General features: G+C 43.4%; 1 protein-coding gene across 1 annotated transcript in view; it reads left to right on the top strand.

Annotated features, from left to right (window-relative positions):
• Window positions 1–20,148, top strand: part of FOXO3 (forkhead box O3) — a 113,298-nt gene that overhangs the window by 75,951 nt on the left and 17,199 nt on the right. The window contains exon 3 of the mRNA XM_064486803.1: window positions 16,788–18,223. Coding sequence (XP_064342873.1) covers window positions 16,788–18,188 — 1,401 coding nt within the window. The 3' untranslated portion in view covers window positions 18,189–18,223. The remainder of the gene's footprint in view (window positions 1–16,787; window positions 18,224–20,148) is intronic.

Below are 20,148 nucleotides of genomic sequence, written 5' to 3'. Positions count from 1 at the left end.
TTGTGATTTGGAGGGTTTTTCACTTTTTAAAGTTTCCTTGAGGGTTAAGGGTGGTTGCAGCTTAGTGAAAAAGAGTGCCCAGCCCTGTGCTGGGAGTTTCATGGGAGACACCAGAGAGGTTGGTGGTCCTGGCCCAGTCGCCTTACCCGCTAGCAGAGTGTTGCTGATGCCACAAGGGCCTTTTCAGAGCCAAGACTTTATAGGTTTGTTTATGAAGGAATGGACTCAACAGCATATTAAGAAGGGGTTAAAAGATGTTGGAAGGGACAGTTTAAACTCTGAAATAATCCTTTTCATCCCACACAGGCTTGGAGAGTAACAATGCAGTATTTATCGGTGAGATGTATATAAGACATCTTATATATGTTTACTAAGTCACCTCCTTTCCTCTGAGTAAATCGCCCATCTTTTCTTCTTCTCCTGGGGATGGTTCTGTTTTCACCAACAGTCAGTGACTACAGCCCAGCAAGTACTCACCTAATTGGGAATATTCATGACCAGCATGTTTCTTCTTACATTTCAATGGAATTAGGCAGCATGATTAAACATTTGTAATGCTGCCCTATTGAATAGGCCTTCATAGACAACAGTTTTCAATATCCAGCCTTTAGACATGAAAAATTGAGACAGTCATGTGGTATCTTAATGCAATAAAGTTTCTATTCTTATGTAGCATTCATTATTCAGAACATTGGAATAGCTTTGTGATAGATTTCTTCGTTTATTCATTTCCTGATTTTTGAACATTCTTTTTAGGGATAGATAACTGACCACAGTTTGGTTCAGTGGGAGTACAGAGTTGCTTTTTTTTATTTTCAAAACTCCTGCTGGATGCTATTCCATGATGTCCAGATATGAGACTGCTGGTTTCTTATTGGATAGCATTTTTATTTTTTGGATTAATGCTCTGAGCTTGAGTAGAGACTGGTATGTCACTGTGTCTGCCTTATTTTCCATTCATTTTATGTTGCTCCAAAGTCAAAAGAGCAAGCCTTTGTCCAAGTTAGAACATTGTATTATGTTCTAGAAATTCTTTGCTCACTGGTTGTTGAGGTTGTTTCTGATAGTTTTGTGAAAATCATTGCTAAGACATGGCCTGGCATAATTCTCATGGTTGGTGGAAATATCCTTACATATTATCTTATCATAAAATCAATTCCAAGAAACTAAGACCATATATCTCACATGTGAGATGTATGTGGAGCCATAATTCCCACAATTCATTTTCATATCTTGAAACCCCAAAAGTGCTTTCTCTTGCAACCCAGGTGGACCCAAAACAAGAAGTGTTAAGAGCCTCACCATAGTCCAGCCTCTTCATTTGCAAATGTGCTGAGTCCCTATCCATAGTGGCCTCCATATCAGAACTTCGAAAAATTTAGAAGGGGCCACAAGGATCACCGCTTGCCCTGACAGCCTTGTAACACAGGAAGACAGTGGCACACACACCATCATTCATTGGAAAGCACTTGCAAAATGCCTGATGACTCATGCATCAAGTTGGGAGACAAGCCCAGAAGGGCCTCTCTTGCTCGGTGTTTCTGTTGCATTATTTCATATGCACTTGATGCGATTAGAAACCTCTAATTGCCATTAATACCTGTAATTTTGTAGTCAGCTATTTTCCATTATCAATCTAATATATGCAAAAGTTGAGGGTGGTGGGGAGAGGGAGAAGGAGGGAGGGAGGTAATGTGTGTATGTAGAAGGGTGTATCAATAAGATTAATTCCTAAAAATAGAGTTTTGGTGTCTGTCAGTGAGGATTAGGTGTGCTATGGATAACAGAAAACCCAAGTTTAACATTGAGTTATTTTCGTGTAAAGGAAGTCTAGGGCAGATACGGCCACATTTAGACGTGATGGAGGAGCCGCCGCCTCTTATATTCCGTCCCACCGTGGCAGGTGGCTTTCACCTTCAAGGTCCCCTCATGGCCCATCTAGAAGTTGGCCAACAGAAGGGAGAAAAGCAGAACAAAAAGCTCTCTCATCTGAGTCAGCTGCCTCTAAACAGTCTTGCTGGAAGTTGCGCAGAATTCCCACTATCGTTGGCCCAGAACTGAGTCACATGTCCACATCTAACTTCAAGGAAGGCCGGGGAGTTTGGTCTTGTTCTTTTCTGAGCAGCCATGTGCTCAGCTAAAAATCAACATTAGTAGTAAGGAAGAAAAGGAGAAAAGGTCTATTCCACTCAGTCAAAAGTTATGTACACTTTTAATATCAATAGATTCTGATTTTTAAAAAAAAAGCTTGCACCGACTTAACACTTTTTACCAATTAATCCAAATGTTTATTTTCCCACAGTTACCAAAAAAAAATCCTGAATCTTAATTAAAGATAAAATATTCTCTCCTAATGTGTTTAAATTGTGTAGTTCACTCAAAGCATGAGTGTGATTTCTAATAAAATGAATGTCTACATTTTTATTTTCTAAGTGCTTGTGAAATTTACAGCAGACTTAAATTTATTTAAATCTGATTATTTACTGTGACTTTTAATGCTATAGGTAGATTTCCTTGGAGATGGAGGACCTAGGAAAAGAGTGTCTACACTTCCTGAATTGTATTGCAGATGCTAACCTTATTCAGCGTGGTTTAGTTCAAAAGAGAAAATAAAGGGGAAATTCATTTATCCTTTCAGGAAAGTGTATTGAGAGTCTTCCATGTATCAGGCACCTTCAACGTAGAAAAAAAGATGTAGTTGTGCTTTCTTCTGTTTAACTCTTCCCAGGTTTTCTTCTGTTATGAGCTTATGTAACTTCTCCATATTTTTATGTACCTTCCCTCTCAAGAAATGGTTTAATAATTATCACCAAACATAGTACCACATAAAAGAGAGCTAGCTGTCGGGAAGAAGGACAGAAAAACCTGTAAGACTTTTAAAATGTCCAAATAGTATCTAAATTTTAAACCTTTATTTTTTTTTCTATTTTTAGACCTCCTATATAGACCTGGAGATACAAAATAAAACCTATTTACTATAGCAAGAATTTCGTACTGTAGCTTAAATTGGTGTTTTTAAAATGATGGCTTTTACCGAATTCTTTTGGCAGCTGCTCTAGACTGAAAGCACTAAAAATTGATTACTTGCAAGTTGTTGCTAATAATTCCTTACTGATGTAGCTCTTGCTGCCCAGCCCAGGCTGGGGTCCCCATACAATGCTAGTATCTGGAGTGCCTGTGCGGGGACCTGCTGCCCACGTAGAGCAGGTTGACTCTAATTCACTCCTGGACCCCTGCATTCTTTTCCACATATATCCACAAATAGTGTCAGAGCAAATTAACGTAATTTTCTGATTGATGTAAAAAGAACCAAAGAAAGCTGGTTGTGTTTGGTGGCCAAAATACCACACAGTGTGAGCAGAGTAGAACTGCTGGCCCATTTTATAGCACTCTAATTGATCATTATTTCTCAAAGGGCACATTATTTGGCCATATGGCAATGATCCAGTATCATTCCAGAGGCATTGGACATGTAGGTGCATGTGAGCACTATAGTAAATATACGCCTCCTTCTGCCAAGAATAGAAGTAGGTTATCCAAGAGGAAAGGGGAGGGAAAAGAAAATACCAATTTCCTATGTACCAGAACTTGTCTGGCTTAAATCAGTAGTTGAAAACTGTACAGCACGAAATCTTGAAGATTTTTTTATTTCACAGTAGAGGCTCCTGGTTCATATTTAATAAGCTAGAAAATTAACTCTTTTGGAAACTTGGAGAGAGTATGTAAATGTGTGTGTGCCTGTGTTTTGCTCTTGGTTCACGGGAACTGCCTCTCCGGTCTTCATTTCCGCACGTCTGAAACTGCTAAGTACTGTCCGAGGAATGAAGAAAATGTATGTGGGAGAGCTAGCCTGGAAGGAGGAGGGAATCCTGGGCTTGTGCCTACGTGACAGGTTACAACGACAGTCGCTGTGGCCAGGAGGGAGACCTTGAAAGGATTTCCATCAGGGTTAGATTTAGGGCAGCCCATGGGCAAGTCATGGAGACTAAGGAGAAATTATTCCGTCTGAGAATGGCCCGGGGCTCCCGATGTAGATCTGGCCCCTGCAGAAACCCAACAGACATTATCCGGAGGACTGCTGTGCAGTGGGGCAATCGGTAGTCCAGGAAATGGGGAAGGTGGACAGGATGCAGTCTACTCTTCACAAGCAAACCGCAGCGTTGAGCAATGGCTGAAAAAGATGGCAACTGATGCAGCTGCAATGCTGCAGAGTGACTGCATTCGGGAGCTCCTCTTTTTTCCCTGCGCCTCCTTTATTAATGGTTTGCTTTCATCAAGCTTTATGGGTCCTCAGCAGAGCCAGGTCAGAGCATTCAAAATGCTGGAGCCGCATGTGCCTGCCTCTTCCTTGTGACCTCATCCCCCCTGCCCCATTATCTTGTGTTCCTTCTCTTTTAGATAGAAATAGAGAAGAAAGTTAGCTGGAGATGAATTGCCCAGTTTTATCTGTTGTAGTTAAGGAAATGTCAGCAGTTCATAAACCAAAGCAGTAGACTCAAGAACTGGGAGAGTCTGAGATTTGACCCTACCAGCCACGAGACTCTTGGGTCAGAAGCAGAGGAATTTATTACTCTCTCGTGGCCCAGCAAGCAGCGTGAACAGCAGCATATTTTGTGTCAGCTCCATCCTTGCTTCCAACTCCCATGGGAGTGAGTGGCACAGATGAGCCCAGGTTGATGCCTGCATATGCCATGGGTTCTGTTAAAGGGAGAGGAACCCTGAGTGTGGGGATCCTAAATCTTCTGTAATGAGCAATAGGCGTATCTGCCCTTTGCACTGGAGGACGATGCTGTCAGTCTTTCAAGGCTGTTCACTGTGCAAATGCAGACATCCTTGAATGATAGTCCAAAGCAGAAAGCCATTAGTACTTTGCATGCAGGACATGCAGATACATCAGAGACCTATGGAGAATTGCCTCCCAACTTGGATTTGTTAAACTTAGAAGAAGCTCAGTGTTACTTCCTGTTCTATCCACGAATTGACATCAGGACTTGGCTGTCTTTCTTACTTGGGGAAATTGCTGAGGTCATGGCTGTTTGAAAGAACCTGATGAACCTGTTGCTGGAGAAACAGGTAATATAGGGTGATATTATTCCACGTAATGCCTCAGAGAGTCGGAAGTATGTTACGTGAAGCTACCTTTGAACCTGAAATGGCTCAGCAACATCTGTTCTTGTGTGTTTTTCCTTCCTTGTCTTGATGTGAAGGGATTAACTTCAGTGGGCCCCATATGCACAATGATTTGTTAAGTCATAGGGGAAGACCTAGTCCCTGTTGTGCTATGAGCTCGCATGCATTTCCTGTTAGCAGATGAACAACCTGAGGGGAAAGAATTGGAAACTTCAGGGAGTCTGGATGATGGGCCCCAGGAAGTTGGGGGAGAGAATCTGAGGGCTAAACCTGCCAAGTCAGACTCAACGAAGGAGGCAGTTATAAGGCCCAGGGGTCCTGCATCCTCAGGAGTGGTCTTGGAATCACTGACAGCTAGTGTGTGGGAGCCAGTGGGCCCCGCTGGAGCACTGTGACACCTGCTGAGTGAGGGGTGGCTCAGCCCCCACTCTCCACCACACTCTTGAATAGTCTCTTATGTCTTACAGACTCTTACGGGGTATCCTTGCCGGTTAATATGATCCCTCCTGCCCTTTGTGACAGATATTACACTACCGATGCTAGTGCTTCCAGTTTCTTAAGTGCCTTCAAGCTTACCTAGCAGTGTACACAAAGTAGATTACAGCCCAGGATATATTAGTATCAGAATATTGCATTCTTGTCGGTTTTTAGAACAACTGTGATTTATCCCATGCACATTCAACCCACTTCATTCATCATAATTTGGGGAGTAGTGCTACTATTAACTTGCATGTTTAAGCACATCCTAGATTATAAATTAAAATGCACAGTATCAGAATGGCTCAATGAATGTTTTCTTTAGAAAAATGGAATGCATGTCTGGTTCTTTGGTCAGTGGAAATATCCTCTCTGTTCTTTATTTGATCATTTCATGTGGACTTTGGAGCTGGCTGGTGCTCATCTGTATGTGTAATTGGCACCCAGGAGTGTCCTGGAATAAGTGGTTGATTCACTCAGCATTTGGCAATATCATTATATTGGTCATCAGCCACTTTTGCATCCTGTGGTTTTAAACAAGAAGAAATCTTACAAAACCAGTACAGTGAAATGCGTGAGGTTTTGGGGTAAAGGAAGCAGTTCCTCAGGAGATTCCCTGTTAGCTGAGTTTCACTGGGAAATTCACTGGGTGTTGGCAGTGGGGTGGGGGGTGGGGAGGGTGCTGCAGGCCTGAGTGATTTTGCAGAGTTAACTGTTGTACTGTTTATCCTGTAAAGAAAAAGTCCATCGGTGGTTGTGTTTGCAGTAGCCAACATGAGATACTCTGTTCCGTGGCATTTACTTTCTCTCTCTGCTTCTTTCATTGGTAACACCTTGATTTTTGATGACTATTAGAATAATTAACACTGACACTTGGAAGGTAGCCTGCTTCCAGATGCATCTACATTTGTCTGTTCTGTAAATAGGAGCCCCAGCTTTTTCCTGCCCTAACTGAAAAGTGTGCCTCCACCCCTCCAGCCTTTCCAGGGTGTGGACCTGTGCGTAGCTGTGTGACTGTTCCCACACGTTGGCATATATTTCAGAGCTACCAAAAAAGAAGTTTGTTGCTCTTGAAATAACAAGACAGAAAAGAAGCATTTTTTCTGAACCATAACATCTGAAGCGCTGGAAACAATCAACGTTTGTATGTGTGATGCTGAAGCCAGTGAGTTCCACGTGAAGGAAGGGATTGTAAACTAAGAACAGAAAGGCAGTTTTCCTGGATTTCAGATGTCAAACTCTCAAGCTATCTAACTCACCCACTCAGCACCTCTACATCCATCCTTCTAATGCACTTGCATTGTCAATGATTTTTGTTTCTGCAGGTTTTGATGCCAGAAGACAAATAATAAAATAGCATACATGTGAAGCCTTAAAACAGTTTTCTACCAGTTCTTGATTGAAGATGAACAGAAGCATCCTGATCGTGCTGTCAGTTGGCAGGCAAAAGGCATCATATTTTAAAATTCACATAGTCTGAAAGCAGGCTACTCTTCTCTGACTCAATAATAAACTAATTACATGTTTTAAATAGTATAGAGCTGAGTCCCTGTTTCAGATTAAGCCTTGTAGTAGCAAGGTCCAGGGCAAAACAGACATTTGCCTGATGTTCCTGGCCTGAGGACCTGTAGCTTGGTGCCAGCTGTTTGGGGGCTTGGATAGGCCTGCCAGGGACAACTAGGTAAACGGGCTTGACTCAGCCACGAGGTGATGCTCCCTGAGCACAGAGGCAACCAGGCATGCCACTGAGGAAGACCTGGACACTTAACAGTTTATGGCAGTGATCCTGTTTGATCATTCCCTACAAGTAGTAATCCCAGGTCTAGGTAAGACGTGTCCATAGTGTCCCCTTTGGGGCGTGTCTGAGTCAAAAGGGGTCATTTCTAGAAATGATCCCATTCCAACAAGCCTTGCTTGGTGGCTAGTCATTGTTCCACCTTTCCCCTCCCTTTCATAGTTCTCAGGACCATGTATGGAAACTTAGAGCTGGAATGTTGAAGTCAATGATACAGGTTTGTATAGTCTTGAAAGCTTCACATTCCTTGGTCACCTGTGAGTTGTGCCTCTTTCCTTGGGCAGTTTGGTGACTTTAGAGGGACACACACAGTGCAGTGGTGAGCACTTTGCTACAGAAGTTAGCCTTGGGCTTGATTCCTGGCACCGTTGCCTATAGAGAGTTACTGTTTTGCACCTCCATTTCCTCCCAACAGTCTTGCCATGAAAATAAAATGAGATTAGATTTGTCAGGCACAGAACGTTGTCCCTGGTAGGCACCAAATACAAGTTCCTTCAGCCTGAAGGTGAAGTAGACTCTATTTTGATGGTAGATGTTATCCATCCTTTGTGCTCCCTGCACTTCAGCCTTTCAGTTGTCGTGGTAGTTTAGACATTGGGACTAATGATGTTTCTAGGAGATATTATAATACCTCAAGGCCGGGAGATCTGAGTTTGTTTCAGCTTGGTTGTCACTTCTTAGCTGATTGAATTCAAGGTATGCCTTGTATCTCTTTGGTCTTCAGTTTCTTTCACTGTAAAGGTAAGGCTACTTGTTACTAGATGGGTTTCACAGCCCTCTCCATTTTCCACAGTACTACTTTTTGCTGAGCTTCCTGCCCCGATGATCACTTACATAGTGCTGTGAAAGTGATTAGACTCTGATGTACTCCTGAATTCTGGGTGTGTGTTTCCAATGTCCTTTATTTTTTCTCTCCATTTCCACCCACAATAAGTTTTCAAACTGGAAAAACTTACAGCTTACTTTTTTTTTAATCTAAGTGAAAATTATGTTAATAATAAAATAATTTCTGTTCCACTTTGTTGTACTTTGCGGAGTCAGTTTCAAGAATGTTCTGTATCTTCATGGCTTTTAAGCCTTTGAGGCATCCATTTTGCATGGCTAGTCCCGTGTGATCTTAAAGGGGAATTTAAGGAGCGTGTGTTTGCTGAGCCCCTTTTGGGAAGGGAAAAGGATTCAATCACATCAGGAAGAGGCCTGGACAGAGAGAGAGAGCAGGGGCGGCCAAATGCAGCCATGTTAGCCTGCTTTCTGGAGACTTTCCGTTGACTGCATGCAGTGAGTTTCTGCTTCCTTAGCCTGTGGGGACGTGGGCTGGAAGCAGGAGCGTTTGGGGGCGGGGAGTGGGTGTGGGCAGAGGGTGCAAGGCTGCCAGGGTTCTCTGTGTGCCGGAAGTGCAGGTTTGGCTGGGAGGAATGGAATGTTCCCTCTTGCCCTCCAAGAGCAGAAACAGCTGTGGAAGGGCTTGGATAGGTCGCTAAATGAAAAAAATAAAAAAAAATATGAAAATGAAATCCACACTGGAAAACCTAACCAAACTGTCTATAATAGTGTGGTAGCTCTTTCAGAGAACTTTCTTCCCATCTAGGATTTCTTTCTCACTTGAGGGCAGAACAAATTGTCTGCCTAGCCCTTCCTCTTCGAAAGAAGGCTTCATGGATCTCATGTTGCTTGGGTAGGAAATGGGTTCATTTTGCTATTCATCAGGTTATCATTATTTTGTTCCTCTGAAGGATGGACCAGAACCTGTTGCTGACTGCATGAATACTTGAAACAAACGTTAGTTTTCCAAGGAGTCTCTCTGGGTAGAGGATTATTGTCAGCAAATTTAACAGAAATCTTGTTTCTAGCTGAAAATTTAATCCATCAGCCAAATTCCTGACAATATTTATTTTAGAACATCATCTTTTTAAAATAAGTCCCTTAATGATTTAAACTTTTAGTGTTTTAGACAAGACTAAGAGTGGAGCTAGCCTGGAACTTGTCTTACAATCAGGGTTGATTATGCTATCCTTTATGTGAATGTTGAAGTTTTCTTCTCTGACTGAAGGCTTGTTTGGCTACTATAGCTGGTATTCCACATAGTCAGAAAGAATAACTCTGACTTCAGGTCTGTTTTGTGTGTTGTACTTTGCATATTGCTTTTGAACAAGTTAGCCCCAAAGCAGATAAAATGTAGGGAAGATGATAAGCCAGCTAAATGTCTAATATCTAATAAGAACCAGCCCTTTCATTTCTCCCTCAGATGGAGGCACTGCTTGACCCTTTGCAATGCCTCCCCCTGTGAATCCCCCAGGGTCTTTGCACTGGATGCAGTGATGTAGTATTTTGTACAGTCAAGGAAAGAGAAACTGTGTGATTATTATTAATGTTCTTGAGGCTGTCTGCATATGTACTTTGGTTCTCAGGGAAGTTCGTTCATTAAGTAATACTTTGCTGCATTCCGCACAATGGAAGCTAATAAGTACCTCAGGATTGGGGTATGGCTTTTTCAGTGGTTATTTTTATGCAGTCTGTCTTTTTGGCATTTTGTGTGAAGGACGGTCTATCATAAAAGGGATTATGTGAGGTTGCATGCTAATTCAGGGAGGGTTCTGAAAATTACAGGGATCAGTTACTGTCCCAGCTCATGCCTTCTTCAGCTGATATCACTTCTAACTTTTGCCACAAGTCCACTTGCCCTCTTTTCTGCCTGTGCCTATCCATGCTGGGCGGAGAAGTGGCAAAGGGCAGAAAGGAAAACTGTCTACAAGGCAGTGCAAGGTCAAGGACCCTTCCCCCTACCTTTTTTTATAAATAAAAAAGATATCTGGACCCCAGTGATCTGAAAAATTGCTCTAACTCTCCATTTTACTCTGTATCTGTAAGCACAGCTTTAGTCTGTGAGCCTAATTCTCATTCTTACCTTCTAAATGGTGGAAACTTGGAATTAAAGATCATCTGCTGTGTTGTGTCACCGGACCCGGGAAGACTAGGGATCATTAGCTTAGACGCAGAGTCTCAGCCAGTAGAAACATAAGGGGGCAATTCCAGTGACTGTCAGCTCTAATTGCACATTGGAATAATCTGGGGAGCTTTAACAATGTACCTCTACCCAGGCCTCCTTACCTACATCAGTCTCTAAGAGTGAGTACTTAAAGTCTCCCCAGGTGACTGCAAGAGACAGCCAGGGTGGAGAACTGATACTTAAGAGAAATTAGGGCCTCGTCCACAGAAGTGCCTTTGAAAGAGCCTGTCATTATAAATCAAAAGCAGTGTCCCAGGACTCATGGTTTTCACTGGGCTTTTCACGTGACCTTTATCATCTCCCCGTTCGGCAGATGCATGTATTAAGATTCAAGCCTTTGGCAGCCTCATTCTGAATTATTGGTGCCCACAAGTCAAAGCAGAGACCTACTTGAAATGCTGGTCCTGCGTGCAAGGTGGATGAGTACTGGGTTTAAAACCAGTCCTTCATGGATTGTCCCCTCCAAAATCCCTCCTGAGGACCAGGGCGATGCCTGCAATTTGCTGGTGGGAAGCAATGAATCTGGTTTGGGAGCTGACAACCATATGTCATTTTGAAATACCATCCCCACCCCCACACACACACCCCTGCAAAAAAAAAAAAGAAGAAAAAAAAAAAAAGGCAAAGGCCTTTGAGAGTTAAATTACACAACTCCCTTTTTATTTTTAAAGTCAGTGGATTCCTTGTTGCCGTTGCTGAGAAAGATAAATTGATACCACATGTTGCTTCCAGACAAAACCCTCTCTGTGTTCCAGGGGAAGCACATGCAGCTGGTGTCTGGGTTAGTGGACAGTCTTTACAAGGTAAACATGGGTTGGAAGGGGCTGGAGCGGACATAGGGTAGTAACAGTTGGGAAATTGCCAGCTACCCCTGAGCACCTTTGAAATACTTTTAAGAGTTTGAAGTCTTTTCCTGGAAGGAGCCGCCCTCTCACCTTTTGGCTTAAAGTGTATGATGCTCGGAAAACAGTAAGTGAACGTTTGTGATGTCACTGCTTCCATATGTGGGATCTGATCATTGAGAGCCTCTTTTGTTGCTTGGCACTCCGATGAGTACTTTGTATGCGTAATTTCTCTTAATCTTCCCAAAGATCCCGAGGTTAGTCAGAAAGGGTGTTTTTATCCCCGTTTTATGTAAGGGGCAACTGAGGTTAAGCCCACGGCCACAGGACAAATGCCAGGACCAGGAATCCAGCTCCTACCTGGCTAACATCGAAGTCTGCCTCCCTCCATTGGCCACCTTAAATCGCATGTGTGAATTACCCGCTTTGTGAAGTATTGGTGGAATACTTACTCATTTCAGGCAGCTCTCTCTGACACTTAATCTAATCTATTTTGGGTCCTTCTGTCCTTACAACCAGTGTGACTATGTGCACTTTAGCATTAGGGATAAATGTATCTTGCATTAGAAAACTGTCTTCATTATAGCAAGAAAAAGAATTACCAGATTCTGATGAGGACAGTCATCTTTATACTAATTTCTTCAAGGAGAGCCCAACAAAGGGATCTCTAGGCTGTGGCCCACCCCGTTGCAGTCAGCACGGCTGTGAAAGGTGCATTCCCTCCTGCCACCTCCTTCCCTTCACACACCTTCTGCACATCCTGCCTTGAAGGATTAGGCCACTAATGGCAGCTGCAATCACACAGGACAGGTTTGCCAGCTCTGTTACTAATTAACCACACCTAAAGCACTTCTGCCCCATTGCAGGCCTTGCTTCAGTGTAAATTGTTTTGTAAAGGAGAAGATTGACGTAAAAATGAAATGAAGAATATTCTTATCTCTGCTATCTCTTTAGACACATTGTGTTACAGTTACTTTCAGGGTTCTCTACATCTTTGGGCCCAAGCTGGGGAAAAAAAAAATACTGGCCTATTTGTCCCTGACAAAAATTTCTTCCTAGAGATGTTTGCTATAATTCATCAGTCTCTGGATTTCTTAGTTGTGGTTTTAAATAACCAGAACAATTCACATGGTTTGGGGTTGGGTTATAGTGACTTCTTGGCTGCTTTAGTAAGCAAATGTGATGACACAGTGGCCTGAGCTCCAGTAGTGGGAGTCCTGGCGGGTAACATTTACCTTATCACCTTAACCTTAAGGAAAGCACATCCTTGGTACCTTGGCCAATTAACACTGGTCTGCCTCACAGCATAGTTCACAATGTGTGTATTTAGATGTGATGAGAAAAATTACTCTTGTCCTATCAAAACATTCCTCCTTTACCCTCAGTTCCCAACCTCCAAACTAATGTAAAATCTTAGAAATTTAGAACTAGTGGAAAACCATAGAATATTTTTAACAGTAGCTGTATGGTTTAAAACATACACATTGGAAACTAATTTTAAAAGCCCCCTTATGAAGAGAACTTCTCTTCCCTAATTTAGAGAACTTAAACTATAGATCATAAGAGAATTTTATAATTGACTTATCTATTTTTGTAAATTCCACTTCTTCATTCCTGGGTTTGAGGCAAGGGAGAGGCTGTTTGAAATCATACAGAAATCACATCACCATTGACTTCTGTTACCAGGGAAGATGTGGGAAAACATTGCAGTTCTGATACTTTCTCTGGCATTCATTTATTTACCTATTCCTGCTTCACCAAAATTTAGTTAGAGAACCTAGTGATTAGAATTATGACCTGTGGGGCAAGACAGCAGAGTACATTTCTGGTACCTGACCTTGTTAGGGGAGGGACATTGAGCTACAAATGGACCGACGGGCCACATTGATTGGCCTCTGTCGTTCCCCCACCCGAGGCCCCCACTTCAGATTATGGATTTTATAAATGGAAGGCTGCCCAGCTCCAGTGGATAGAAGGCCACTGAAACAGGGGACTGTGAGGATGGTGGTGACATAGTTTTTGTTTGTGCTGTTTTAGTAATGTAACTGGAAAAGCATGAATGTTGTGGGGGTGGCCTTAGGGAATGTATTCTGCCACTAGTAAGTAACCTCTAAAACAAGAGCTGAGCTAAGATTGGACACTGAATCTAATCACCTATTCAATAGATTGGGTTTTGTTTCAGAATCTAAGGGCCATTTATATTGGTTTGTCTGGTAACCACTGTCCTCTCTAGAATGAAAGCTACAACAGGTGCCTTAGTACAAAAATGCAGGCATAGGCTGTCGACGCGCCTTTGCTTTCAGGCTTGCTCTTCTGAAAGACTTTCTTTTAAGAAGTTTTTAGGAAAGACCTACCAAATTTTTACTCTCAACTCTTTCGCAAACAAAATTACAGTCATAAGACTGAGCCTTTGTATCCTCCACCTTTCTTAAATGTTTCTTTCTTTAGATATTAGCACGGATCGTTGAAATGATGACTTCTGAATAATTCAAGGACAGACCTGTGAAAGGTTGTAGGAAAAGCATTGGAGTTGGGAGAACAAATTTCAGTTTTGGTTCTTACAAACGGGAGTTGTGTGGCCTTCTGTAGGTTATTTAATAGTATCTCTCAGCCTGAACCTTCACATATATGATGAAGACACCAACTTTGCAGGTTTATTAGGATTAGAGACGAGGAATCTAAAACCTGGCCCAGTAGCTGACAGTGCTGTAGTCAGGCAGGCTCTCATTCCTCAGCCTTACAGTTAGGGACCTTGGCCCCGACACCCGGTGGTTCTCGTCCTCAGTGTGTATTCCAGACCCTTTATCACAAGACCTTGTAGAAGCTTGATTTCTCCCCCCAAATTCTAACCAATATTAGCTGGTAATTTTATAAAATCACACATATGCATTGTTTGGGTTTAGAGTTGTAATGACCATTAGAAAATCCAATAGGGCATTTTGGAGGTCTCTGAAGTGTTTTACTTTTTTCCTCAGTTGGTTTGGAATTGGTGAAAGTAAAAATACCTTGAAGAGTATTGTCCTCCAAATGCTTTTTAAAAGGGGGATAACTGGATACTTATGATTGGTCTTTGTTAATTCTGGGTATTGCTATGAACTATTTCCAAAATCTAGAGCACAGGGGGCTGGGGCTGGCCAGGGGAGGGGTAAACCGGCCAGAATCCACATTGCCCCACATAGCTGCAAAACCTCCCTGCTTTTTCACCAAGAAGCTTGAGTTTGAGTTTTTCCTTAATATATCTAGTCATCTGAGTACTCAGTAGTAGAGCTGCCTTGCACTTGCCTGCTTTTTGAACCCTGTGGAGTGAGTTTTAAGAGCACCCTTCATATCTATTATAGAGAAAGTGTTTTACTTTTTAAAGAAATGTAATTTGTGAACCATTAGTAGAGATGCCATTATTTTAAAAACAGTAAGAGTGAAAGGGGAAGCAGAATATATCGTCTCCTGGGCAACATTTGTCTTATCAGATACTCAGCATGTTGCCTGTTTTCTTCTTTCAAATGCATCTTTGCAGCCGTGGTAGAAATGCCTGGATATGGCCCATGGTTGCTATTGCTTATTGCCCAGCCGAATCTGTCAGCCCTCCTTGCGTGGGAACATATACATGGGAAACTCTCAAAGTATTTTGGGTTATTTACGTATGGTGAAATCCTGCTGACTTTCTGTGTTTTAGAAACATTCTGGTAGAACACATGTATTTGTATCTTCTACATAAATACAGTTGGTGATTGCCAATTTTTTTTTTACTACGGTAACTTTTAGGATAGTTCATATTTAATAGACAGCAGTAGGCAATATCTTGTCTTTAACTTGCAAATAAAAACTCATCTGGCCTGCAGGTGCTGTTCCAGATGTGGCATATACTATCAACTCCTCTCTTTTACTGCATATGAGGCATTTTACTGATTAAAATGAGCCTGCCCCAGGCGATGGGCTCTCTCCACCATGGACTCTGTGCTTTATGATAGTAAGAACATCCTGACTTGGTAGCATGACTGGCTCCTGAAGTGGAGTATCATATATCATCCTTACGTCATCCCTGTTAGGGAGGGATGGTTTGGATGTGATGGCTGTAATGAAGATGGAGAACTGAAGTTGTTGCAGACAGATTAAATGATTTGTTCAAGGTCATATGGTTGGTCGGTGGCAGAGATAGGACTGAATCTGGGTCATCTCTGTTAACTGGGCTTATCTACCAAGCAAGGAGGAAGATTCTTAAGATGAGTGCATTTGTTAGGTTTTCAAGATATTTTTCCCTTTTTTCTTTTCTCTTTTTAAAAGAAACCTTTCAATGTGGTTTTAGATTTACAGAAAAGCTGCAAAACTAGCCCAGAGAGTTTTTGATGTTGGGTAGCAACATCAAGTTTCCCCTGTTGTTAACATCTTATATTAGTTTGGGACATTTGTCACACCTAATGAGCAATATTGATACATTATTATTATTAACTAAGGTCTGTGCTTTATTCACGTTTCCTTAGTTTTGCCAAATGTCCTTTTTCTGACCCAGCATCCCATCCTGGATACCACATTACATACATTTAGTCATCATGTTTCCTAAAGGTCCTTGTGGATCTGACAGCTTTGAGGAGTACTGGACAAGCATTCTTAAATGTCCCTTATTTGGGATTTGTCTGCTGTTTTTCTCATGGTTAGACTGGGGTGATGGGTTTTGGAAGGAAGACCACAGAGGAAGGTGCCATTTTCATCCCATTATATCAAGAGCACATGTTATCAGCCTGACCTCGCCCTGTTGATGTTGGCCTTGATCACCTGCTGAGATGTCAGATTTCTTCACTGTAGAGTTACTACCCCTCCTCAATTTCTATACTGTACTCTTTGGAAGGAAGTTACTATGCTCAGACCACATTGCCTTGAGGAATGGGGTGTCTATATAAAATATTTAGCATTTTTCTGAATGGAAAACTTGCCTACTTCTTCTGTCAACTCAGCAAATCCTACTCTACCTACTACTCTACCTTTTTTTTTTTTTTCTTATGCCTGTCAGACAGGTGTGAAATTGTGGCAGGAGGAGATGGAGTCACAGAATGGTTAGGTAAACATTCACACCAGTTCTGAGTTCATAGAGGTGGTTAAGAAAAGGTGGGTGCTGCCTCTGCTAGAGGAGGAGGGAACCATGAGAGAATAAAATAGTCCCCCAGGTGATTAATTGCCCTCAGAGAGCCAGGGAGGTTTGTTGCAAAGTGCAGGGAGAGATGGTGTGGTAATACATTGTATGTATGAACTTCAGTATGGGAAATACAATTTCAGAGAGGACAGTGAAACTTAAGAACTTAAGAAAAACAATGTCAGTGAACTCCTATATATCTCCTGGATTTGAAACCATGTCCCACCCCCCAAATATGGAACTTTTCATTTACAGTGTTGTCATTTAATTCCAAGATGCTTGTTTTTTTTTTTTTTTTAAGCCTCTGAAATTGAGGCTTTAAGAAATGAGTCTGATTAATAACTGCTTCTTCAGGGAGCTCAGTTTCGGACCATTCCGGCTCATCTTCTGCATTCTCCCTTCTCTTTGCAGAACTCTATCCGGCACAACCTGTCGCTGCACAGCCGGTTTATGCGGGTCCAGAATGAAGGGACCGGCAAGAGCTCTTGGTGGATCATCAACCCGGACGGAGGGAAGAGCGGAAAGGCGCCCCGGAGGCGTGCTGTCTCCATGGACAACAGCAACAAGTACACCAAGAGCCGTGGCCGCGCAGCCAAGAAGAAGGCAGCCCTGCAGACGGCCCCGGAGTCAGCAGACGACAGCCCCTCCCAGCTCTCCAAGTGGCCCGGCAGCCCCACGTCGCGCAGCAGCGATGAGCTGGATGCCTGGACCGACTTCCGCTCTCGCACCAATTCCAACGCCAGCACGGTCAGCGGCCGCCTGTCCCCCATCCTGGCAAGCACAGAGTTGGATGATGTCCAGGACGATGACGCGCCACTCTCCCCCATGCTCTACAGCAGTTCGGCCAGCCTGTCACCCTCCGTAAATAAGCCGTGCACCGTGGAGCTGCCCCGGCTGACCGACATGGCGGGCACCATGAATTTGAATGATGGGCTGGCCGATAACCTCATGGACGACCTGTTGGACAACATCACGCTCCCCTCGTCCCAGCCATCACCCCCTGGGGGGCTTATGCAGCGCAGCTCCAGCTTCCCATACACCACTAAGGGCTCCGGCCTGGGCTCCCCCACCAGCTCCTTTAACAGCACGGTGTTTGGACCCTCCTCTCTGAACTCCCTGCGCCAGTCTCCCATGCAGACCATCCAAGAGAACAAGCCAGCCACCTTCTCTTCCATGTCACACTATGGCAACCAGACACTCCAGGACCTGCTCACGTCGGACTCACTCAGCCACAGTGATGTCATGATGACCCAGTCGGACCCCTTGATGTCTCAGGCCAGCACCGCTGTGTCTGCCCAGAACTCCCGCCGGAACGTGATGCTTCGCAGTGACCCAATGATGTCCTTTGCCGCCCAGCCTAACCAGGGGAGTTTGGTCAATCAGAACTTGCTCCACCACCAGCACCAAACCCAGGGCGCTCTCGGTGGCAGCCGTGCCTTGTCGAATTCCGTCAGCAACATGGGCTTGAGCGACTCCAGCAGCCTCGGGTCAGCCAAACACCAGCAGCAGTCTTCTGTCAGCCAGTCTATGCAAACCCTCTCGGACTCTCTCTCAGGCTCCTCCTTGTACTCAACTAGTGCAAACCTCCCTGTCATGGGCCATGAGAAGTTCCCCAGCGACTTGGACCTGGATATGTTCAATGGGAGCTTGGAATGTGACATGGAGTCCATTATCCGTAGCGAACTCATGGATGCTGATGGGTTGGATTTTAACTTTGATTCCCTCATCTCCACACAGAACGTTGTTGGTTTGAACGTGGGGAGCTTCACTGGTGCTAAGCAGGCCTCATCTCAGAGCTGGGTGCCAGGCTGAAGGCTCACTGAGGAAAGGGGAAGTGGGCAGAGCAGGTCAGTGCCCAGTGCTATGGCATAGTGATACCAGAGGGGTGGTGGGGGGGGGGGCGCTGTCTTTTATTTATGTGGTGCATCGTAACCTGGCTCCCAACCGGTTCATTCCAATTTGTACCTGCAAGACAAATAGAGCTGTCAGGTGCCCCTCTCCACAATTTGCTGACAGCTCAGGACTTTTACTGCCAGTGAAAAGAACACATGTTCAGAGGTTTCCTTCTTTGTATCTGGTCACCCTCGCTGCCCTGTAACACAAGTCCTTCTACCGGATGGATGGATGAGGATGGAAGGGAAGGGAGGTAGGGGACCTTAGGTCACACAAACATCAAGGCTGAGGATCCAGCCAGAGGACTTTCTTAGACTCTCACGTCCAGTGCTGCCATTGCCGATCTTCCATGCTGTGATTTCTACATCTTTTTTTCCCCCAGTAAAGTCACAATTTTTAGGTACTTCTAATTTAACTGTAGGCTATGTATTCTGGACTCTTTCATACAGGAGTTTTTCCACCAGAAGCAAGATCTATTAGATTCTTCACCATGGTACTAAGCATCTTTGTTAGTTAGCACTCAGCATCAAAGCATTTAAAAGAGTAAAAAAATTAAATTGAAAATAGAAGTTTTAATGTGAGAGAGCACTTAACTCATTCAATTCTTGTTCCCCAACATATATATGATGTCAGGTTCCAAACAGTGACAAGGGTTGCAAATGGTGACAGATTTTTTTAAATTGTGGCATTTTAATTCTGTTGGAACCAGAAAGATCATGCAACATGATGTGGCAAGCAAAGCATTTGGTTGGAATCAGAAGTTGAGGGTTCAGAAGTCCCACTTCTGCTACTTTCTGGCTGCTATTGGGAGTGTGTCACTTAGCCTCTGAGCCTCAATTTCTAGTTTTATAAAATGAGGATAATAGCCCCTGTTACTTCATGGAGTTATTTCAAAAATCAAATGTGCTGAAATGTGTGAAAGTGCTTTGTAAAACTGCAGTGGGCTGAAGTATGTACGGTGTAATTAGGTGAACATACTGATTGACAGGTGAGTAAACAGGGAGCCCAGAGAGGTTAAATAGTTTGCCCAGGGCCACACAGCTGGACCCAGAATCCCTATTTCTGGAATGATTTGAACCATGATTGTTCTTCCTAGTAATGTCTAGATGGTAAAAATGAGAAGTACTCTGAACTGGAGCCAGAGTAGCAGGTAGTACACACACTTGCTCTGAAACTCTCCTCCTCAAGTAGTAGGATGAGCACTGGGGTCTTCTGCCAACAGATGCAACCCCAGACTCTGCCATGTTCAGGGGCTCTGTTCTATGCCCCAGTTCCTTTTTTTTTTTAAGATGTCAGCAAGCTACTTAACACTCTCCTTTAAGTGATGTGAAAGAGAAATGGGATTCAAAGCCATAAAAAGCTGAGTTTTGTTTAACCCTCTGCCCTGGTGAAGGAATTACAAGGGTCTCCTATGGTGAGCTCCGCCAGGTCATGAGTAGTTGTAGAAAGGGGAATGTCAGGAGAGTCGTGATGCTCAGCGTCTCTGCTCTCCCAGGCAGGAACAGGCTCCTAATGGCACTCAGACATGTTTCCAGTCACTTAATAGACCTTGAGATGGTAAAAAGTCTGCAACAGAAGCTAAATAGGGTGACACCCGTTCATGCAGCCAGAACTCGGACTGGTGGAGACTCGCCTTGAGAAATTTAGATATTTGGCTTTTAGAAGAACAGTTTGCCTTCCTTTAAGAAGAGGGATGTGATTGTGGCTTCTAAAGACACAAGTAGGTTTTAATTTTGGTTTAGTTGTAAGAGGTTACTTTCTAGTTCACTGAAAAGGACAAGTTCAGAAGAAAATGTACTACCAATTATTGTCTAATTTTTCAAGTATAGGTTTTCCTTTTGGGTGAATAACAGACCTTTGTTGTCTGTGTAATTCTAAA

The sequence above is a fragment of the Camelus dromedarius genome, chromosome 6 (assembly GCF_036321535.1).
Source record: "Camelus dromedarius isolate mCamDro1 chromosome 6, mCamDro1.pat, whole genome shotgun sequence".
Classification (NCBI taxonomy): domain Eukaryota; kingdom Metazoa; phylum Chordata; class Mammalia; order Artiodactyla; family Camelidae; genus Camelus; species Camelus dromedarius.
This window is presented reverse-complemented; position numbering and strand designations above follow the sequence as displayed.